The sequence below is a fragment of the Phaseolus vulgaris genome, chromosome 5 (assembly GCF_051622355.1).
Source record: "Phaseolus vulgaris cultivar YP4 chromosome 5, ASM5162235v1, whole genome shotgun sequence".
NCBI classification, from domain to species: Eukaryota; Viridiplantae; Streptophyta; class Magnoliopsida; order Fabales; family Fabaceae; genus Phaseolus; species Phaseolus vulgaris.
In genome coordinates, this window is record NC_143502.1 from 11,383,450 (window position 1) to 11,408,052 (window position 24,603).

At 35.9% G+C, this 24,603-nt stretch overlaps 1 protein-coding gene across 14 annotated transcripts; it reads left to right on the forward strand.

The window, feature by feature from the left end:
* Positions 1-73: 73 nt before the first annotated feature.
* Positions 74-17,211, forward strand: LOC137835156 (uncharacterized). Of its 14 annotated transcripts, XM_090302318.1 has the most exons (14): positions 74-214; positions 624-709; positions 2,182-2,289; positions 2,471-2,862; positions 3,078-3,194; positions 6,024-6,106; positions 6,340-6,412; positions 7,861-7,935; positions 8,991-9,430; positions 15,017-15,192; positions 15,804-15,889; positions 15,964-16,097; positions 16,484-16,783; positions 16,972-17,211. In XM_090302318.1, the coding sequence occupies exons 9-14, from the start codon at positions 9,031-9,033 to the stop codon at positions 17,160-17,162; spliced, it is 1,287 nt and encodes a 428-aa protein (XP_090158444.1). In that variant the 5' UTR covers positions 74-214; positions 624-709; positions 2,182-2,289; positions 2,471-2,862; positions 3,078-3,194; positions 6,024-6,106; positions 6,340-6,412; positions 7,861-7,935; positions 8,991-9,030; the 3' UTR covers positions 17,163-17,211. The 14 variants fall into 14 exon arrangements, 12 of the variants coding, with proteins under 12 accessions (XP_090158444.1, XP_090158443.1, XP_068499629.2 ...); XM_090302317.1 differs by lacking the exon at positions 7,861-7,935; XM_068643528.2 differs by lacking the exons at positions 6,340-6,412; positions 7,861-7,935 and having other exon boundaries at positions 16,484-16,609; positions 16,728-16,783.
* The last annotated feature ends 7,392 nt before the right edge of the window (positions 17,212-24,603 follow it).

Consider the following 24,603-nt stretch of genomic DNA (forward strand, 5'->3'; position numbering starts at 1 on the left):
ACACCACCGTCGACCTGCAACCCACGATCACCGTAATCGCCGCACGACCGCGCGAACGTACGAACGGCCACCACCCTGCGACCTAACCGCGCGCGACCGCTCCGCTCGATCGCCACCACCGTCGCACTCGTTCAGAGAAGACGCCCCACCTCCGCGCACTCAACAGAAGTCGCAAAGTGAAACGAAAACGAAAACGAAACGCTAAACCCTAAAGGTCAGTTTATTTGATTTAATTGTCCCCATTCAGAAGGACACCGTTTTTGCTTAAAACGAAAACCCAGTTGAACTCTCCAATTCTGAGCAGACTCGCGAGTTTGAGCTAGTTCACCGAGTTCACTCCGATTCTGCCGAGTTTACTCAAAAATCGAGTTTACTCAAAAATCGAGTTTACTCGGTAAGGGTATGTGGAAACGTGAACTCGAACGAGTTAACGAGTTGACTCGCGAATTTGACAATCATGGATTGTGTGCATCTTTGCTAGTTCGATTTCATATTCGATTATTATTCTTTATTTAGTATCAGTGAATGAATCTATTGAAACAGTTTTGGTTCTTAATTAAATTAGTTTTGGGAGTAAAGAAACAATTTACTAAAACAATTTTTGTTTTTTGCTTATACCAAAGGCATTTGCTGTTGCCAGAAAAGAAGGTTGTATAATGGGCTCAAAGCTGGTCCAGTTGTAAAAGTTAAGGAGCTTATGCAGACTAAGGTATCATTTCATATTTTATTAGTTGCATTTTGTTTAAATGTTTTGATTGCTTGCTGGCTGGATTTTCAGTTATATATGATACTTGCTTAGATTCTGTTGATTGGGTTTGCAATGCTACCAAAATTCTGTTGATTGGGTAGGATTACTTAGATTACATGGAGTTGTGATTATGTGTTGAGCTGTTCTCTTCTATATATTTTTTAATAGAAATGACTAGAGGCCAATGGCAATGTGTTACTTGCATGTTTTCTTTGGGGTGACTAATGTTGAGAGTTATATTATATCAACCCTATGCTTGGACAGGACGGAAGCAAAGGAATAGTATAAATGAAAAGCCTAGTTTTTGTTGCCAAAGTGCCTTGTTTTGTTGACATGTGAGGAGAAACATGTTAGATTGATTGGGTATATATTGGGTGTGGTTTAATGAATGGGACTCATAATCTTTGCTTAGTTTTTTCTAGCTGGCCAGTGGCATAATTGCCTTTCTCCTTTAGTCATTTCACTGTATTTGTTTGATAGGTGTCTTGGATCATAAATGCAAAGATCCAAAGAGTCATGTGGGGGTAATTTGTTTAGGTTTGGCTGGGCTTGTGGTTTGGGGCTGGCCTAATATTGGGAGCATGGAATGGGAATGGAGTTTTTAGTTTATGTTTGATGGGCAATCTCACTCTCCCATGCATGGCTGTAACACCTGTTACATGTCGCATTCCTTCTAAATTTGTAACTGTAGCTGTGATCCAATTGGTTGAAGCTGTTATGTAGTAAAAGTTCACTCCAATTTTTTTGAGCTTTTTGCTGGGTCAGTTTAGGCGATGCTGCTATGAGGCCATATGCATAACACACGGAACCAATTTTTGCACTGAGTGGCTGAATAATTTGGTTTGGAAAGCATATATCTTCATTGTCATTGTTTTAGTCAGAAAATGGAGGATGGGAGAGTTTACACAATATATGGGCAAATATGGGACCTCTCAGTTTTATCGCAGCTCTTGAACATAGTATGCAATTCCTGAAATAACTACTCCCTGAAAAGTTAAAGAAATTAAATTATTCAGATTTTTTTGAAACCTATATTATCCACTTATTAAATAAGTTTTCACTAAAGAGGTGCAATTTGCATTACAAGGCAATACATATAAGAGTAGGAAAGCACTGAGATAGTTAATATATAGTTAACCGAATTGAACACACAAAAACTCAAACTCAAGTAGTTCTGTGTCCCTTAACAAGTCTGATCTGATGCTTCCCTAACCGGTACACTCTCGCCCCTCTTGGAGTCTTGCAACCATCATTCCCAACCTTGTTTACAACCACCACATTAGGAGCTCCAGGGCTATAATTGAACACTGCATCCATACACAAAAATGCATACATGCTTTAACAAAGTTGGATAAAACCAAAACTTTGTCTTCCATATGTTATAATTTATTTTAAACTAAAAAACTAAATACATGTTACCTAAAATTGACTAGATCCCGCACCCAGTTGTGACTGCCCTAATTCCAATCGCGTTGTGCTGTGCACCTAGACTGGTGTTGCCCCGGGCCACCCTGTGTTGGCTCATTGTTGTCGTCGAGAAGGTACATATATTCTTTCCTGTGTTATGATATATATATATATATATATTACATTATGTAACTAGATTGTTTTTTAATTACATAATTCATAGAATAATATTGCAAATCTCAAATTTAAGGCATCAGTTGCTAATCATATATTGAAAAGCAGTTGACTTGACATTGTGTTTCTTCAATTCTTCAGGCAAAGCTTGTGTTGGGATAATGCAAAGTGTCTCTAGTTTGTTATCAATGGAAACTGATCTGTTAGACACAGAACCCGGGACCATTAATGGAGGTTCCATAGTGAAGAAATCAAATCAGCGTAAGAGGAAGAATTTCATTGTGGATGAGGAAGGGCAAATGGGGTCGCGAGAGAAGCTGGCAAAGAGAATCTTATTATCTCTTACGAGGCCTTCCTATGTCATGGGATTGGGTCCCAAACCTCTGAGGAAGGAACACCGTACAAGGTTGCGCTACCTGCTGCGGAGGCTCATCAACCAGCATCACTGGGTTGCAGCCAGTGGTGTTCTCAGTGCCTACATGAAGGGCACACTTAATGACTCCTCTCCCTTCAGAAATCGTCTTAAGTTTTGGGTACCCTTCTCCCCTTTTTGCTCTTATTATCTGTGAAATTGGGAATGTCGTGAGGTGTCAAGTTTTATTTGCTTCCCAAATTTTGCTATTTTTTACTTGTTTGATTATTGCTTCCTATTTGATTAATATGATTTTATATTTATTGTTATAATTTCTTCTATTCTTGATGCCCTAGTTAGTTTCTGAACACTGTCATTATGCTGATATGTGTGTAGGTTTTAATGGAGCTTCTTAAGCATGTGAAAAGTAATTCTATTAATCCCACAAGAATTGAGAATCTCTATGATATTTGGTGGAAGAAAATTGGATCAATGAAGAGTTGGCCTTTACAGGTGTTTTTCAGACTCCCCAACTAAATTCTTTATAGTGGTTACCTTTATGTTACATGTTTATAAATATGATTTGTCAGGTAGTAACTGTTTCTGACTTTCAGCTTTTTCTGAAGTACCTAAAGGTTATTTATGACCTTAATTATTTTTAGTAAAACAGAAAGTGTACTATTTAAGCCTGATAAAATCTGTTATGTAACAAAGTTGATGGTGGTAAGTCTCAAGAGAGAGAGGTAGGCTATCTGATTCAATAATCAATTGCAAGTCCTGCAAGTGTTATATTCTGAAAACTCTAATTGAAAGAGGGGTAAGGGATCTAGCTGTTGAAATGTAATGTTATTTTTTATTATTTTTCTTGTGTGTACCCAGCTTTAGGGTTAGGGTTTTAGGCAAGTGCCTTGCCTCTTCTTTGTATCCTATATATACATCAATAAAAGTCCAACAGTGTAGGTTGAATACACTGTTTTTTAAGTCCTCTCATCTAGCTAAGAGAAAAGACAATGATCCTGATGGCAGTGACTTGTAAGTTTATAGCTAGCCATCAAGTACTCAACAAATAATACTTTTCTTTTCCTCCTTTGCCTTGGTGGAATTGGGACTAATTTGAAGAAATCAGGGTATATCTGATTTGCTAAATGTTGCAGCTGTACTACTATTATATATTATATACTAACTACATGTTGAGTTTATTGTTCACTGTTCATAACCACACCAATTTTATAGCATAATATGTTTAGCATTTTCTAAACTTTGTTTCTCCTAAAAGCCTTGCATCAATTCTCAATTATTTAATTCCAGTTTTTCTGCAGAATTCTCTTTGTTCAGTGTTGAAGCTGCATTTTCGAAGTTATCTAGAGGCATGCTTGGTTTGAGAAAAAGTTTGATGTTTCCATTTCCTATTTTCATTAATATTTTAAAAAATGTCAATCTTTTTAATAACTCATGTTAGGCATCACTATAAATCTTAACAACTCAGCTAGGTTGACACTTAAAAATCCACCAATCATCTGTCTATCATCACATGAAACATAACATAAAAGAGAAAAGAAAGGAATACAAAACATGGGGGACCAAACTATCTAAAGTTTCTTTATCAGTGAAAACCTTTTCAAGAGAACTTTCATCATTATGCAGAAGTTTAGAATCCTCCACGAGACTAGGCATTGCCTCCAAACCATCTAAAGTTGTCATCAGGTTTAGAAGAATGTTCATTAGCAGCCAAGTCATGGGGAACATAATGCCATCATGAGGATCAGAAACACCCTCCCTCAAGTCTCTGTTCTTCTTGGCCACATATTGTTGTTTAACCAGATTGGTTTTGTTTCCTTAATCAACAACAACAACAGGATTGCACCTTCTGCAGTTAGCAATAAGATGACCAATCATTTTACAAAAAGAATGAAAAGGTGCAAACCCTAGCCTTTCCACCAATAGTTGGTGTGGCAGATCTGAAAGAACCATAGCAAAGAAACCCTGATTCTTCTTCATAGGTGATCCAATGCCTCTGGGTATAGAAAAGATGGACTTTGGTTGCCAATATTCCATTGGGAGGCCATGTATCCGAACCCAACATTGGGCCTTAGTCATCTTCATAGAAGCAGGAACAAAGTCCTTTGTCCACGCAAAAGTCCTAAGAATACTAGAAGATAGGTTCCAAGATCCAACAGCTAAGACTCTCCACATGTCTTCAAGGGAAGAGAAAGCAAATTCAAAAAAACCCTATAGCTTTCCATTCAGCCAAAGAACTACACATAGCGCTGAGCTTTTTGCAAAGTTCAAGGTGCTTGACCGGTTTATCCCCCTTATTCAGGATCAACCTCCCATGCAAATGGTTCTTGCAATCTTCCAAACCGGCCAAATACACTTCTTCTGGAATCTGAACTGAAACCATGTCACCCTTGATGCATGGTGAAGGCAACTGCGACAAAGGGATGTTGCATGCATTATTCAAGGGTTGCGCAAAGGTTTTGTGTTGAACCCATACATATTGTTGAACCGGTTTGTAGACACCATGATCTTGTAAACATTCCCAAGGTATTTGGAACCCTGCAGATTAAGAGTCCACATTGCAGAGAAAGTAAAAAAGAACAACCAAGAACCCAAAGAAAAAAAAACCTAGAAAAATCGAAAAATAAACCAAAACAACAGGAATAACCAAACCTCAAGGACCCTAGAAGGAGAAGAATAAGCTCGAACTCCCTGAAGAACAACCCAAAGAAGGGCAGGGTTCTTGGAGATAATCTTGAAAAAATTTCAGATTTTTTCAATGCATGATTGACAATATAGATTTAGAATTTCAGTTTATCTAATGATTACAGTCCAATAATCTATGATTAAAGCTTTAAAGTGTGAATGAAATTATTAAGTTCTCTTAAATCTTGAGTTGCATGTATTTTGAGTAGTGGAAATTGAGAATCTTCAAAAATGTCAATTTGTTTTCACTTTGTTTCTTGTTTTGAAAGATTAATATAGGGAATTATGCAAACTATAATTCAAAACAAAAATGTTTTTCAAACCAAATAGGCTTCTAAGTTTCTAGATTTTACTGTCTTAGTAATTTTAAAATTATTTACGTATTACCTTTTTGTATGTGCAAGCTGTATGAGATCAATCAGGTTGTGGTAATGTGCATGGTCCCATGTTATGTTTAAACTTTCTGGTGGGAAACTCTACCATTGGCATTGCAAACAATCTTATCAATCTATCCACTGACTTTAATTCTACTTGATAAATAAATTATATTTTTCAATTGAGGCGTCAATTATGAATTTAAATTGTCATCTTGATTGTTTAGTCTTCAGTTCTTAATGTAGAATTTTGTTTATGGAGCAGAGCAGATATGCAGTCCATTTGGAGTTCATTTTTTTCTGTCTTATGCAAGGGAAGGCGGGGGATGCATACCAGCTTGTTTTATGGTATGTAATTTAATTATAATGTGTTCTTTGCCGAATGATATGTGTTGCACCATGGTGCCAAGATTGGATATTTCATAACTTCTCATTACTCTATATAATGTCTTGAGCTGGTTGCCTATCATTGTTAGTTATTATATTTTTACCAGGGTCGTATATTTTTCAATAAAACCTAAATTCCTCATAATGGTTGATAAGGTTTTAATGGTAATTATCGTCGTGCTCAATTTTTCCAGATTGTTTGGAATAGTATCTTAATTCTATTACTCTAGAGAGCTTGGTACTTGACTGCCCGTTGTAAAAGGCAAGGTAAGTATGAATTTTGCCACTTAATATTGTTATTGTTTGCTAGCATTTAGAGCAGACAAGTTTTGTCATTATAGAAAAACAAACATAATTGCATAAAGTCAATATTCCAAATGATTGACACTGCCCCAATGACGAGGATGAATTTGGGATTGGTAACACATTATGGAAATTTGGGGATGGATTAGTTCTTTGGTGACTTTTAAAGATACAGCAAATTGACTGCCGTCCTAGATAGATACGTAGCTAAGTGTTCTCACCATTCAAGAAGTGACCCAAGAGATGCATCGAGGGAATATAATAGTTTCAATACTTTGACAGTTACAAATAATAGTTTATTTCATTTATGTTCTACCATCACATTCAATATACATAGGTTAGGTTGCCTAGGACGTACCCTACTAATATAGTTAAGTACTAGATACATGCTCAAATATATGCAAATTGACTCAAATAAGACCAAATTATCATGGTATATTTTTGGCACTAAAGTGTATTACGAAATGGCTTAAAATATGAACTTTCCATTCACAAATAATTTTCCTTCATTAATGGTGGTTTTCACTTCAAAAATACTAAAATACATATCAGTGTTTGAGAAATAGTGTTATAGGGGGACCACCAGGTTCTAATTATTTTTTTGTATTCACTTTCTTTATGTTAGTGTATGCTTTATTGTCTGTTGTGGATTCTGTTAAAAGATGTATTAGTGGTGCATGCTATGCTTTCAGCACTGCTTTTGATTGTAATCATTTTTTGTTTGTGGTGCATGTCATGCATGTCTTCAGCACCGCTTAGACTGTGTATATAATCAATGTATTGTTTGTTTTTGAGTAATAAGAATATACACTATTTCTCAAAATTATTTTCTTCTCTGAATTCTATCATGGTATCCAGAGCTTGAAAACTCTTTCATGGCTACGATTTTGTATCTTTTCTTTTGTAGCTTCATAATTTCTCTATGGCTACTGAATTTGACTCAACACCATTGCTCACACCTATGCCAATTTCATCAACTGCTCCCTCACCAGTTCTCTTCTCTTATTTATCGGGGAACTTTCTAACACATTTTTTGATCTAGAAACAAAAGGTTGAACATTTTATCAAGGCACATCGCCTTCATCGTTTTGTCGTCAATCCTTTAATTCCTTCACAATATCTTTCACTTTTCATTGTGATCTTGGAATTGAAAATCCAGAATACAGTACTTGGGAAACGCTAGGTCAACTCATACTCTCGTGGTTGCAATCATTTTTCTCTACATCGTTCTTAGCTAGAGTCATCAGATGCAAGCATTCTTTTCAACTTTGGGACAAAGCTCATTCGCATTTTAATTCACAAACTAAAGCGAAGGCACACACCTGCGAATTGAATTGTGTACTATGAAGAAAGGGTGATAGTTCAATTAACGAATTCTTACTTCGTCTCAAAACGCTTGTTCATTTACCCAGATATTCAGACATTGTACCATCAAGACGTTTGGGAGCAACAATAGTGAGGAGATTTTGACACACACCATAAAGACGGTGAGTATTATTGGCGTATAATAATTTTGCCTGTTCCCAAACTTTTGAACACGTCTCGTAAGTACGATTTTTTTTTAAAGATGAGTGAATAGTAGATTTGATAACAATGCATAATTGAATATCAATTTTCAATCAACGAGAAACCTCATTTTCATCAACATTGATACAGGTAAGATGATCAACATAACCTTGACTCTTGAGCCATAATTTAACATGTGAGGTCCAAGTGTCTTAATTAGTTCCATCCAATTTGTCATGGAGAGATGAACATTGACATAATAATATAAATGGACGGATCAGGCATAGTGGCAGCATAAGAAGCCATAGATGATAAAGATAGATCCAGTTGCTGGCCAATTGGCAGCTGCAGCGACGACGACGGCGGCTGCTGGAAAACACCGGTGAACAGCAGGTTCACCAGAAAAAAAAAAATTGAATCCTAACCCTATGCTCTATACCATATAAATAAGTGGACTTTAAACCTAATTCAACCTTAAAAAATCATTTCATAAGGTGAGGTTTGCACTCACTTATATACTATGAAATGTCTAGTCGATGTAAGATCTCCAACAATATGGAACTAGATATTTTTTTGTTCGTGAAAAAGTGTTCAATCAATCCTTAATTGTTACTCATATTCCTGCTACTGATCAAGTTGCGGATATTCTTACTAAACCACTCTCACACGCTTGATATTCTCTATTGCGTGACAATCTCAATGTTATTCATTATTTTTGATAACCTTGAGTTTGAGGGGGACTGTTAGTGTATATGCTTTACTGTCTATTGTGGATTTTGTTAAAGAGGTATTAGTGGTGCATGCTTTCACCACTGCTTTTTGATTGTTATCTTTTTTGTTTTGATTGTAATAATTTTCTGTTAGTAGGGCATACGGTGCATAGTTTCAGTACCGCTTAGACTGTCTATATAATCAATGTATTGGCTGTTTTTGAGCAATAAGAATATACAGTATTTCTCAAATTATTTTCTTCTCTGAATTCTATCACTTTTTGTATCCTTTTTCATTTATTTTTGTCTTTTGATTTCTCATTTAGCATTGAGCAAGAAAGGGTTGACATTCATCCTGTGTTAAAGATGATGATGGGTTTGACATTCTATGAGCTGTGGTATTCTTCTATCCCCAAAGAATTCCAGTGGAGAAACTCAGACCAGTTTGACTTGCAAGAGAACTCACATATGGAGGAGACCTCATTTACCAATAAAACTGGACTATCTGAGCAGTATAAGTCAGTTGAATCCCATATGGCTGACTCGTGTTGTCAACGTGATTCAGATGCCTCTATCATGAATAATAAGCATATATCTAGGGATGTTGTATTGAATGAAGACATGGAGGTTGGTACTAATAAAAGAGAAAATCAACATCAGAACTTTCAGCCAGAAGGTTTTTACTTAAATTCTAAAGAGCAAAAAGGATGTAGAGACCCTTTTTCTAACAGTGGAGGTCTTACACAGGATATCTTGTATGGTCTTGGTATGGTGTTTATTCACTGAACATGCGAAATATCTATTTTCTGTGGAATTACATCTGAGTGAGAATGTGTATGTGCTTATATGATTGTATATGGATTTTCCTACTCTTTTGTTTTTCGAAAGGCTAGATTGTGATTTTTCTCTTGTCAATGATAACTTGTTTGTAGCAACCTATGATTAGTTTTGTTATAGCACCTCACCCTATTACTATGGTTTATGTTGGAGATAAAGAAAATGATGGTGTAGAGTTCCCATTTGACTTCTTGAAACTTCAGACAATGCTACTAATTGGGCACTGAGACCCTTCATGTTCTTTCTTCTATTCTTTTCTGTTAGAGTGAGATAATCCAATTGGCATGCTTTCACTGTCGTGGAGGTGGATGACAATTTTCTTTTGCTTTGAATATTCCATACAAGACTAATCTGTTTATGATTTTCAGAAGTCTGTGTTATATGCTTAGATATTCAGTTCAGATGGGCCCCTTAGGAATATCTATCTCTATAGGCCTCCATTAGATGAATCATTTTACGAGACTGAGGGCTTACTCTTTTTGTGGTTATGATGTAGCAGAGAGGTTTCCCAGAGAAATCCAAGCCCAATGCAGAGTGATTTGAGGAAATACAAAACAAAATGTAGGAGGCAACTAGGAACCCAAGAAATGGATGTCGTATAGTTACTTAATATATTGTAAGGTAAACTTGCTTTCATGGGTAATGGAAAATACCAGTATCCAAGGCAAAGTCAAGATCCCTATGCGCCACATCTGCAAAAAAATTGGTTTGATATGATATCAAAAGTTTAGTTGATTACCCAGGCTCTAGAGCAAAACCGTTACCTGTTACTAATTTCACACTTGAAATTTCACAGACTGGTGATATCATCAAACTAGTATGGTGGGGGTAAAGCCTTGCCCCATGAACCAGTTTTTTGGAGTTGAGTTAGGATCAAATCCAAATTCTTAGAGTTTCAGAGGAGAAACAAGAGAAATAGTCAAGGTTATCTTATGTAACTAACTAAATAACAATTAGTAAGTCAGTTTGGTAGTTACAGTTAGTTTTTCATGAGGAAAAATTGTAATGAGCGTATATAAAGGATATGGGAGGAACCAGGTTCCTCAAAATTCCTGGGTATACTGTTTTCTATAATTATTTCATTATTTGGTGAGTAATATAAACAGTCTCTTGTCTTCCCTGTTCTGTTACTCTTTCTTTTCTTTCTTTTTTTATCAAATTGGTTTCAGAACTTATTGCTCATCGTTTCTTGGTTTTGATAGCAGTGGAAAGAAATAGATGAAATATATTTCTGAGATGTCTTACAAATGTGATTACAGTCTCTATTTATAGACTGTTTTACAACCTAATTAAAGAAAGAAATAATAGGCAATGAAAGCTAGAAATAATGAGTGTTTAAAGCTGTACAAATCAAATAAAATCAAATCACTAACAAATCTGTCCTAATAAATATAAAATGGAATCTGCACTTAATTATAACATAATTCTCCTGATTATGCAACACTCCCCCTCAAGTTGGTGAATGTATATCTATCATTCCCAACTTGCAAGTAAGATCTTCGAATTGTTTTGTGGGAAGTCCCTTAGTAAACATATCTGCCAATTGGAGTCTTGAAGGGATGTACTCAGTGGCTATAAGACCATCATCCAACTTCTCTTTAATAAAGTGTCGGTCTATCTCTACGTGCTTTGTTCGATCATGTTGAACCGGATTGTGTGCAATACTGATAGCAGACTTATTATCACATGCCAAACTCATAGGAGCTTCATATTTTATTTTTAGGTCATCAAGTATGATCTTCATCCATAAGAGTTCACACACCCCTTGAGCCATGGCTCTAAATTCTGCCTCTGCACTTGATCTTGCAACTACATTTTGCTTCTTGCTCCTCCATGTCACTAGATTTCCACCCAAGAACATGCAGTAGCCTGTGGTGGATCTCCTATCAACAATCGATCCTGCATAGTCAGCATCAGTATATACTTTCATGGATAAGTTTTCCCCCTTTTTGAATAGCAATCCTTTTCCTGGAGAGGCTTTTAAGTACTGAATAATTTTATCTGCTGCCTGCAAGTGTCTTTCTCTTGGATCATGCATAAATTGACTAACCACACTAACTGCATAGGCTATATCTGGCCTAGTGTGTGAAAGATAAATGAGTTTTCCCACAAGTCTTTGATATTGTGTCTTCTCCACTTTTGGGTTTTCCTCATCATTCCCAATCCTATGATTTTGCTCTATTGGCACTCCAGTGGGCTTACAACCCAACTTACCAATCTCTTTGAGAAGATCAAGGATGTATTTCCTTTGAGAAATAAAGATGCCCTGTCTCGAGTAAGCAACCTCTATCCCAAGGAAGTACTTCAGCTTCCCAAGATCCTTCATTTCAAATTGAGCAGCTAGTCTCTCCCTCAAATTTTGTTTTTCAATCTCATCATCACCTGTAATAATCATATCATCTACATAGACCAAAAGTAGAGTGAGTTTACCATTCTGAGAATGTTTTATAAACAGAGTATGGTCACCTTGGCTTTGTCGGTACCCCAAAGATACCATAGCTTGAGTAAACCTTCCAAACCAAGCACGAGGTGATTGTTTAAGACCATATAGGGCCTTCTTAAGTCTGCACGCCTTATTCCCTTCATTAACAATACCATAACCAGGTGGAATCTCCATGTATACTTCTTCCTCCAAGCTTCCATGCAAGAAGACATTTTTAACATCAAATTGATGCATTGCCCAACCAAAGTGTGCTGCCAGGGAGAGAATAATCCTGACGGTATTCATTTTTGCCACTGGAGCAAAAGTCTCCTCATAATCGATCCCATAGGTTTGAGTGTACCCTTTTGCAACCAACCTTGCTTTATACCGATCCAGTGTGCCATCAGACTTATACTTAACTGTGTATATCCACCTACAACCCACTGCTTTCTTATCTTTTGGTCTCTCTACAATCTCCCAAGTCTCATTCCTTTCTAACGCGCTCATTTCTTCATTCATGGCTCGAATCCAGTTCTCATATTTTAAGGCTTCTTGTACCGATGAAGGGATTTTGATAGAATCAATAGCTGAAAGAAAACTCTGGTGTTGCATAGAAAGTTTTTCTGTAGACACAAATTGGGATATAGGATATTTGACACAAGATCTTTTTTCTTTTCTCAAGGCAATAGGTAAATCATTTAGGTTAGGTTCAAAAGCAGTATTTAAGGTGTCCTCAAGAGTCTCACTGGTGTGAGTTCTTACCTCTGGTTCAGACAATTGAAGTTGCTGTTCGACCAGGACGGGTTCTTGTTGCCTTCGCTGATATTGTTTTCCAAAATATTTGTCTTCATTATTCTTCTCTGGTAATGATGTTGGTGCAGGGTCTTTGTCATCCTCCCTAAGAACAAAATCCTGCAACAAAGGAAAAGGTGGCAACTCAAGGTCCTCAGCTTCTTGAATACTCTCCCCCTGAAGCTGAGAACTAGGAAAGAAAGACTCTGTTTCATGGAAGGTGACATCTTTGGAAATATACACTTTACGACTTTGAGGATGATAACATTTGTATCCCTTTTTGTTGGGGGCATAACCTATGAAGACACATTTGATGGCACGAGGATCTAACTTACCCCGATAAGGACTATGAACATGGACAAAAGCAGGACAACCAAAGACACGATTCTGAAGACTATTCAACATGGGAATAGAAGGATAGAATGTGGTCATAACCTGAATAGGAGTAACACCCTCTAGAACCCGAGAGGGTAATCTATTAATCAAATAAGTGGCAGTCAGGACTGCTTCCCCCCAGTAAGATCTAGGAACAGATGTTTGGAAAAGTAAAGCTCGAGTAACCTCAAGGAGATGACGATTTTTCCTTTCAGCAACCCCATTTTGTTGAGGAGTGTCCACACATGTTAATTCATGAACAACTCAATTTTCCTCAAGGAACTTGGAAAGGTTTTGGTTCACATATTCTCTTCCATTATCAGAACGCAATCTCTTAATTGGACTTTCAAATTGTGTTTGAATCATTTTGTAAAACTTTACAAACAAGTGAAAAACTTCAGACTTATCTTTCATGAGGAATATCCAAGTAACCCGAGTACAATCATCAATAAATGAAACAAACCATTTTGCACCCGAGATATTAGGAATAGATGAAGGTCCCCATACATCTGAATGAATAAGATCAAAAGGTTTAGAACTTTTATTACCATTGGGAGGAAAAGTTGTCCGATGGTGTTTAGCAAACTGACAAACATCACAATGAAATGACTCAGCAGACACTTTTGTAAATAAAACAGGAAATAAGGACTTTAGGGTACTAAATGGAGGATGACCAAGACGTCTGTGTTGAAGCCATATCTGAGAGGATGACCAAGATTCACGACCTTGCTGAAGATTAGAAGTGTGTGCCTGTAGTCTAGCACCCTTTTTATTTTCTTCATGCTGTAAATAATATAACCCGCCCTGCTCTTTAGCAATTCCAATAGTCTTCCCCGTGGCAAGATCCTGAAAAACACAATGGGAAGGAAAAAATACCACTGCACAATTTAAATCTTGGGTAATCTTTTGAATAGACAAGAGGTTATTGGATAGTTTGGGAACATGAAGCACATTTTTTAAAGGAAATGAAGGTTGAAGGTGAATGTTACCACGACCATTAATGGGGGTAGTGGAACCATTAGCAACAGTAATATATGGCTTACCGGATAAAGTAGTGTAGGATGAAAAAAAAGAGGAATGAGGTGTCATATGATCAGTAGCACCAGAGTCTATAATCCAGATATTTTCAGTACTAGAAGCATTGAAGGATAAAAAACTAGAACTCTTACCACTCATAGTAAAGGAACAATAGCTAGATGGCTTACTAAGGGAGTCCATGAGAGTTCAAAACCAACTTTGTTCAGATTGGCAAAATTTGATCCTGTTCACGCACACACAAAAAATCCGCCGGAAAAATTTTCCGGTGGCGGTTTCCGGCGGCCGGCGGCGGTTTCCGGCGAGCAGTGGCAGTTCCGGCGAGCGGTGCAGTTTCCGGCGAGCGACGGCAATGGTGGTCGGTGGTGGTGGTCGGCGGTGGTCAATGGCGGTGGCAGTAACGGTCAATGGTGCAAGGTGGTGGTGGTGGTCAATGGAGAAAGGATAAGGAAAATAGAAAGTTGCAGCAATGAAGGCTGTCCAAAAAAAAAAAAATTGCAGCAATAAAGGCTGTCAAGGAAAATGATTACAGCAATGAAGGCTAAAAAATTGCGGAAGCAGAGTCTCCTAGATCAGGAGCTCTGATACCAAGTGGAAAGAAATAGATGAAATATATTTCTGAGATGTCTTACAAATGTGATTACAGTCTCTATTTATAGACTGTTTTACAACCTAATTAAAGAAAGAAATAATAGGCAATGAAAGCCAGAAATAATGAGTGTTTAAAGCTGTACAAATCAAATAAAATCAAATCACTAACAAATCTGTCCTAATAAATATAAAATGGAATCTGCACTTAATTATAACATAATTCTCCTGATTATGCAACAATAGCGATTACTCTCTGGTTCACTATTAACTTCAATATTGTCTTTTTGTGCATTTACTTAGGGGGACTTGATTTGTGGTTGTTGCCCTTGCATTTTTCTGATGAGAGAAATTTCGAGGAGTTCATGTATGTGCAGAGAAATCAGCCTAATGCCTATTATGAAAATTCAGTGAAATACTTACAACTAGCTCTCAACTCAGAACCTTCTGCTTCAGCAGCACTACTTCCATTGGTACAGGTACGGATCATAAACATCATTAATGGAACCACTAAACATCATTTTGTATTTCGTTCTAGTTGTCTGTTAAACTGAAAACATGGAGATTGATGTTTTTTTCATAATTGCACTAAAGACATGGATATTGATTTTTTTTTGAGAGAAGGTTCCGGCCAAGCAGCTCTATATTTATCATATTCCTGCCCTTGACCAGTGAGTAGATGCGCTACCAAGGCCGCTATCTTCAGCTCGATCTATGTTTCTTCAAAGAAAACTCAATGTGAAGAATTTTTCTTCTGAAAAATCTTCTCCTTGAGTTTGAGGGGGATGTTAGTAAGAATTATTAGTGTACAACTGTTCGGCTGTTTGCTTGTATGATAGTGTATAACTGTTCTTTATAATATTCATATTAGCTAATAGTGCTAGGCAGTACACACCGCAGCTGAACGGTGCAAACACTATAAATACTTGCAATATTGATTTCATTGATTGTTGAACAATTAATAAAATTTCTCTTGTTCAGTTTCTTTGTGCTCTGGAATCTCATAGCATGTTCCCTTTTAGTTTTTTTTTTCTGCATAGGATAATGTTTGAGATATAAAAAAGGGCTTCACTTTATTTTTTATTGCCAGCTGTTGCTAATTGGAGGACAAGTTGACAAGGCTCTAAATATGCTTGAGAAGCAGTGCTGTAATACATCCTCTGTACTCCCACTAAGGTGCGTATCCCTTTTCTTTCGTAAGATGCTTTTTGTTATGATTATTTAAGTTACTGATGTATACACCCTTGTAGAGTGAGGGCAGCTCTCTTGGAGCGTTTTGATCGAAACAACTCTGTCATGCTTTTTAGCTGTTTTGAGAATATATTAAAGAAGGATCCAACATGTAGTGATGCCTTAGCTAAACTTATCAAGATGCACCAAAATGGTACCTTCATTCTGAATCATGTCTTTTGTGTGATTTGAATAATGCATATCGCTATTTCTCTCAAGTTGAGTCCAAGGTCAACTTGAAAAGGGATGTAGAAAGAGGTTAATGAAAGTAAGAGGGGAACTGGTGCAGGAAAAGAAATACAAGTGATCAGGAAACCTGAAGAGCTCCTAGCCTCCAGTTTTTCCTTAGTTGTTATCTTTTGTATTAATCTCTTCAAATTTGAATCAGTTGTCTCTGATTGGATTTCACGCCCCTCTAATTACAGATTTAGAAATATTTGCTGTGATAATTTTTGTCTTCTGATACAGACTAAGAGAGATCCTTTATGCTTAATAATACATTATGTCTATGTTGTTGATTGGTTTCCTTGGTCTTTGCAGGAGAGTACAGTCTTGAGTCTCTGCTTGAAATGATTGCTTTACATTTAGATGTTACAGATTCAGAACACAATACGTGGAAGGTTTTCTCTTCATGTTTCTTAAGACTGTTTTCCTACGAAGAAGACTGTATGTCTTCATGCCCCATTCAAACTAAATATAGACACAAACAACATCGTTCCTTTAACAAACCCCCTAAAATATTTACGGATGGTACATCTGGAAAATCTTGGTATCTTCGTTGTAGGTGGTGGATAACAAGACATTTCAGCAATAGCAAGCTTGAATCAGAGATTGAATCAGGTATAATCATATCATTGGAATGGTTGAACTATGGGAACACGAGGTCAAACTTTTCTAATGTTGTTAAGTGACAGTGAAGTTACGATATTAGTGTGTATATACACTTCACTGGAAATATTGTTGCATGTCCATTCACTATTATTGTTTTATTTTTAGTCATGTTAATGAGTTTTCCTAAATTGTATCAGGTGATTTGCAGTTACTGACATGCAAAGCAGCATGTGCATCGTATATGTATGGACGCGAGTTCAGCTATGTTGAGAAGGCTTTTTCTCATTTAGAGAAAGAAAATGATAAGGAGTTGTTGTTGTTCTTGGATGAGCACAGGGGAAATTCTTTAGGAATTTATAAAAAAATTCGTAAGAAATTACACATATAATATAGAAATTTAATAATATTTGGTTACTTGATTAAGTTGTTGGATGACATTTATTGTTTCAACCTGTTTACTGTCTGTTATTAGTAGGAATTCATATGCTCGTTGCTTGGTGACTTACCACAACGCTATAAAGGATGAATTTACCTTTAAAAATGGGAGGATGAAATAAAAGTATAAATGGCAAATCACAGTATTTGTTTTTCACAAAACTAACAGTAGCATAATTTAAAGTAGATAAAATTGAAAAATAGCGTAAGATAGATAGATAACATTGGTTTGTAAAACACAATTGTAATGATCTTACTACTGTAACTAAATAAAGTAAAACATATTTATATCCATTGTTGTTTTAGAAATACAATAACGGAGTGCACCTTTACAACTAATTTCTAGTCGAATGAGTATTTATTACTATTTGCTTCTCTGTACCCGGTTTAAACAACTCGGAAAAATGAGCCCAATTCAATTCAATTCAAATTTAATAATCAAATAATGTAAATCATTTGCATATAAACTCATTATCTCATTATTAATCGTATATGGTTATTAGTAGAAAATTTTCTTAAAACATAGGAGATATTTTTATAACTCGGACAGTTAGCACAAATATTGAGTCTTATAGTCTATAAATATAAGTCCATGAATTAACTTATTTTAAACTTACTAGACTCTAGCGTCAGAAAGTATTTTACAAGTAGAATTTCAGTTGATTTTGGTGTTAAAGTTTGTTAGTTCATCAAGAGATTGAACTTCGTTAACAACTTGGATTTCACAAGGTTCAAATGTCAAAACCGATAAGAACCATTATTATCGCTTTCCAATACATAAACATTAATAAAATAATGAGCGAATAGAATTTAACAAAACATGTAACCTCAAAAGCAACTCAATGAATATTATATAAAAATATCATTTAAATAAATACATTGAACATTCATTATTTTTTAAGGTGACCAAACACGTCTAAGTAACTATAAGATCTGATGGCTTTCGGAATACTATAATGAGTGTGAACTCCTCCTAAGTTTATTATGCACACACTCACTTAATTTAGGTGACTCATCACCCTAAAATAAAGAAGATGACATACACCAATCAAAACATTGATCTCATCCCATTGTATAATATCCATCAACAACATAACCTGGTTTGATAAAACATACAATTATATAATATAATATTATAATATGATTATACAACATTTAAAAAATAAAAAACTAGTTTACTTCATGAAAAAACGGAGAATATGATGAAAAAAAGGATGTAGCATTTTTATATTCAATTTGGGAAAGGATATTCACGCCACACTCAATAAATATGAGAAGTTAAGTGGTAAATCATGGGATTGATTACCACAAGTTGCTCTCGTAAGATTATATTTGGGTTATTGTATATGAAGTTCTTACAAGGGAAAACTCAATTTTTTTTTCAAAATTTATGTATCTTGCTTATTACATTTTAAGTGCATCGTTTTATAGAAAAAATTATTAAGATCCTCTAAATTTCACATCAATTCTCACTAAGCAACATTTAATGCTCACAAGTAATTAATTTCCACTAGTGTTGTCTTTAATTCCCACTTGTTCATATGAATGATTATTTTTTGTGTTTTTTTTATCTTGTTATCTGACTATTCAACCACTTAATTAAATATAATAAAAGTTACAAAGAAAATTCAAAATTATAGTAACCACTTAGCAATTAAAATAGTTATGCTTAATAAATGCATGCAATAAATGGTGTGTTACATTACTACTAGAAGATCTTTTGATTCTTTCCATAAGACGGTCAAACCATATGACTAAGCTCTTCAACAAATGATCTTCATGGAAGAGCTCCCAACTTCATCTTCCGTTTTTCTCAAATGAAAAAATTAGTTCCATACACCGTCTAAACCTTGATCTTGGCAAGGACTTTGTAGACATGTCTATGGAATTCTCCTCTGATGCTATCTTTTTTATTATGACTTCCTTAGACTCAACAATGTCTCTCACGAAGTGCAGTCTAACGTCTATGTTGTTAGAATGGATGGCTTTAAACTAGAGGTGGGGTGATTTGTTTAAAGAGGATTTTCGTAAACTTTTAAAACAAGAATGAATTTATCTCAGGAAACTATTGATAAGAAATTCAGTTTACCAAAAACAGCAAACAAAATCAGCACAACCAGAAAAACAATCGGTTGTTTATACCAGCAAACAACAAGTAAAACTGAATTTAAAGAGTTAGAGATAGAGAGATTGCACACAACCAGTATAGTGTTCTATTACAACCCTAAATAAAAACCAACTAAAACTGGTGCAGAATAAAACCAGACCGACTGAATTCAAATTGCTCAACAAGATATAAAAGATAAAGACTAAGAAATAGGATCACTCAGAATAAAGGAAAGATAACACCTGAAAAGAAGATGCAAGAACTCAAAACCAGTAGTTCAACTCTGCTGCAGAACTGCACCAGCACCTTCACCAAGATCAAAGTTTTCCTAGAACAAGCACACTTGAAAATCCCTTTTTGGAAAACCTTTCAAAAATCTTTTCAAACCTTCTTCTCACATAGAAAGTGTTTAATCTCTGTCAAAAACGTAATTGCTCAACATCCTTTCATGTGAGAGAGACTTTTCTTTATATAGAAAACAGTTTCTAACTTCTCATCAAGTTTCCTTTTGTGTAGAGTCCTGATTTTTGAAGAAACCTCTAGAAAGCTTTTGGAAAAACTTTTAACCACTTCATGTGCTTATTCTAGGCTTGGTTAGGCATCTAGGATAGGTCATGTAGCAAAAGGAAACCTTACACATACACACGCCTAAATACAAGATCATCTAAACCTATTACAAACTTCAAAGCAAACAAGTTATTTTCTACATCAAACACACACTAATACTAGGTAGAGAAGAAGCTTCATCCATATTCAACAATCTCCCCCTGTTTGATGGAGACAAATCCCCTTTGCACGGCATAGTTTGATGATCAAAAACTGCACTGTACTAACTACCAAAACCTGCACAACAACGTTTAGAAATAAAACCAGAAAATAGCAGTGTGTGAGTTTTGTGCTACCTCCCTGCAGCTTTAACAAGATCATCAACCTTTGTGAGCTGTTTCTCAGTTCTTCTCCCCCTTTGGATTCATCAAACAGAATAAGGCATGGGATAAAGACATTCATAACAGTTCAAATAAACAACCAGTATAGTGTTCTATTACAACCCAAAATAAAAACCAACTAAAACTGGTGCAGAATAAAACCAAACCGACTGAATTCAAATTGTTCAACAAGATATAAAAGATAAAGACTAAGAAATAGGATCACTTGTTGTTGTAGTAAAGCTCAGCTAGCTGCACTTGAACTCCTTCAATTTGGTCATCCAAGTGTTGAAACCTGGCGTAAGTCATTTCATAATGTGCCTTTTGGTCATATGTGAGTGTGTCCAGCCTGCTTAGTACTTGTCTTTCGAACATGGACAGAGGTTCACCTCTGTACTCAGGTTCCTCATATGCAACCAGTGCATTTTGGCTTGTAGCAGCAACATCTTCATGTCCAGCAGAGTGCCCTGGTGATTCATCCATGTGCTGCACTCCATCAGCATTTTCTTCTTCTTCATTTGCTGGATCAGCTGCTTCATTTTCAGCTCTGTTTGCAGCATTCCTTCTAAATACCCAGTTGTCATCCTCCTTTTGAAACCCCATCTTCAAGAGAGTAGAGTTGTCTATTTCACTTGCTGCCTTAATGATGTCATTTCTCTCATTTGTAGTGTCAACTTCAAAATAATCAATTAGCTTTGACACAAAAATAGCATATGGAAAACGATAATCTGGAAGCCTTGTGGATTTGAGCATATGCTCCACCATTGTACTCACCCAATTTACCTTGAGTTGATTCATGATACAGTACAGCAGAATCAAGTCCTCTTCATGGAGAGTCGCATGATTACTTCCTCTTGGAGTAAGCTGCCAAGCAATTATGTAGGCTAGGAGTCTTGAAATTAATGTCAGATTTCCAGCATGAAATCTAGCTACTGATTCAGCAGGATTTTTAACACAACTTCTGTAAAACTGCATCTTGTTGAATCCTTGAATTCCAGCAGTATTCCCTTTGCTAACCTTCATTCCAGAATACTTGATTCCTCCCACATTGCTCCATATTTCCCTTGTAATTTTCAGCTTCACACCTTTCACATGGGAGACCAAATTTTTGCCATCTTGAACCAAATTGTTGTAGAACACTTTCACCAAGTCTGGATAGACATTTCCAGTCATTTCTAAGAAGTTCTTCAGCTTTTGATGCTTGAGCAGAGTTTTTGCTTCAGTAAGATTTTCTTCCCTCAACCAAGAGAATTTCAGCACTTTGGGCGTATTGACTTGCTTTCTGCTTGTCTCATGGATGAACCTAGTCATGGCTTCAGAATCTCCAGCAAACCATTTTTCCAGGATGCCTTGGCTGCTGCTGGATTGCTCTTTGGATTTCTTCTTTCTGTGTGATGAGGATGCCATGCTCAGTCTGTTGTTACCTGCACCTATTTATCAATAGACAATTCCAGCTAGAAAAAAAATTTGCAGTTCATATTATCAATAATAACAGAAACGAAACATGTAAAGAAGCAGATTTGAACCTGGACAGCTTATAGCATAGATGAGAAGGTGTGAGAGAAAAGTTGATTAGTGCTCGGTTTATATAGAGTCTTTAAATCAGATTTCGAAAAATCACAAATTTTAAAAGGAAATCAATTTAATCAGATTTCAGAAATTATGGATTAAAACAAAAAACAATTTGATATGCTTCAGATTTTATTCCTGTGGTGCAGCAGATTCAGGTGTTGATTTGCGCAAGAATATATTGGAACCAGATTTTAATTAGATAAATAATCTGTTGCACCTACATACAATCCAATCAATTAGGATACCCACAAGCTAATTAGCATATACCTGCTGGTTAATAACTGTAAAAGCAGTCAAGGATAAAGTGAGAGAGAGAAAAAGTAAATCTTTCTCTTTCCTAGTCACAGTTGTGATTCTGAACCAGAGAACAAAACATGTTAAAATATAAAATAACAGATTGAAATATTTACTGCAGAGGACAATTTAAGCTAATGATACCCAATTCATTTAGAAGAAAATAAAATCTATCTTTAGCAAGTGGTTTAGTGAATAGATCAGCTAATTGAAATTCAGTACCAATGAATTTTATATCACAAGTTCCATTAGCTATATGTTCTCTTAGAAAGTGATGTCTAATTTCAATATGTTTAGTCCTTGAGTGCATGACAGGATTCTTAGACAGATTTATAGCACTAGTATTATCACAATTTATAGGTATCTTGTTTAATAGAATTCCAAAATCACTTAGCTGCTGCCTTAGCCATAAGGTTTGAGCACAACAACTTCCAGCAGCTATGTATTCTGCCTCTGTTGTAGAGAGAGCAACACAAGCCTGTTTCTTGCAATGCCAAGAGATTAGACTTGATCTAAGCATGTGACAAGTCCCACTTGTGCTTTTCCTATCAACCTTGCAACCTGCAAAGTCAGAGTCTGAAAAACCAGTTAAGTTTAAAGACACATTGTTAGGATACCATAATCCAACATCCTTAGATCCTTGCAAGTATTTCAGAATTCTCTTGACTGCATTGTAGTGTGATTCCTTTGGATCAGATTGATATCTAGCACATAAGCACACAACAAACGTAATGTCAGGCCTGTTAGCAGTTAAGTATAATAAGGAACCAATTAAACCCCTGTACTTAGTTTGATCCATTGATTTTCCTACAGAATCTTGATCCAACTGACAGCTTGTTGAAATAGGAGTGTTGATTGATTTGCATTGATCCATATCAAACCTCTTAAGCAGCTCCTTGCAGTATTTTTCTTGGCTTATGAAAATTCCATCCTTGAGTTATTTCACTTGTAGTCCAAGGAAAAAATTCATTTCTCCTAACATTGACATTTCAAACTCACTCTTCATTGTTTTCACAAAGTCTTCACACATCTCTTCATTTTTGGATCCAAAGATAATATCATCAACATAGACTTGCACAAGTATGATGTCTTCTCTTTTCTTCTTTATAAAGAAAGTTTTATCAGAATTGCCACGGTTATATCCTTGAGAGAGCAGAAATTCACTTAGCCTCTCATACCATTGCCTAGGTGCCTGCTTCAATCCATATAAGGCCTTCTTAAGCATGTACACATGCTCTGGATTTTTGTGATCTTCAAACCCTGGAGGCTGAGATACAAACACCTCTTCATTAATGTAACCATTTAAGAATGCACTCTTGACATCCATTTGAAACAGCTTGAAACCTTGTATGCTGGAAAATGCTAGAAGTAATCTGACAGCTTCAAGACGTGCTACTGGTGCATAGGTTTCACCAAAATCAATTCCCTCTTCTTGGTTATAACCTTTAGCATCCAGCCTTGCTTTATTTCTAGTGATAGCCCCATGTTCATCCATCTTGTTCCTGTACACCCACTTGGTTCCTATGATATTCATCTCATGTTTTCTTGGAACCAAAGTCCACACTTCATTGTATTCAAACTGGTTCAGTTCTTCCTGCATTGCTATTATCCAATTGTTGTCTTGCAGTGCTTCTTCCAAACTTTTAGGCTCAATCTGTGAAACAAAGGCCACTGTTCTGCAGAAATTATTAAGTGAATTCCTTGTTGAGACTCCTTTCTCAATTTTACCAATTACATTATCTAGTGTAAGATCCCTGGGTGTCTTCCATTCCTTAGGCAATCCTACATTCACAGTAGATTCTTTGACATAATTTTGATTAGTTGCATCAAGCTCACTAGATTGATTCTTTTGCAAGATGGTTCTTAAATCATCCATACCAGGTTCATCCAGAACAGATTTGGGCACAGAAAAATCTGTTTCATCAAATACAACATGTATAGATTCTTCTACTGCAAGTAATCTTTTGTTATACACTCTATAGGCATGACCATTTATAGCATAACCAATATGTATTCCTTCATCTGATTTAGGATCAAATTTCCCCAGATTGTCTTTACCATTATTTAGAACAAAACATTTGCAGCCAAAAACCCTAAGATGACTAATGCTAGGCTTCCTACCTTTATACAATTCATAGGGAGTTTTCTTAAGAATTGGTCTAATCAATGTTCTGTTAAGCACATAAGAAGCAGTGTATACAACATCAACCCAAAAATATTTAGGTAAACCAGATTCATTTAACATTGTCCTAGCTAACTCCTCTAATGACCTATTCTTCCTTTCAACGACACCATTTTGTTGGGGTGTCCTAGGAGCAGAATAGCTATGTGTGATACCATGTTTTTCACAATACTTATCAAATTTTGCATTTTGAAATTCTCCTCCATGATCACTACGAATCTGTTTTATCCTATTTTCATTTTCATAATGCAGAACCTTAGCAAGTTTCTTAAAGGCTTTATATGCATCATTTTTAGAAGCAAGAAACAAGGTC

Coding starts and splice junctions, on each gene's coding strand:
- LOC137835156 (XM_068643524.2), top strand. CDS start 2,491: ATGCAAAGTGTCTCTAGTTTGTTATCAATGGAAACTGATCTGTTAGAC. Junction 9,431..15,016: donor GGATATCTTGTATGGTCTTG/GTATGGTGTTTA, acceptor GCATTTACTTAG/GGGGACTTGATTTGTGGTTG. Junction 16,098..16,483: donor TATCAAGATGCACCAAAATG/GTACCTTCATTC, acceptor TGGTCTTTGCAG/GAGAGTACAGTCTTGAGTCT.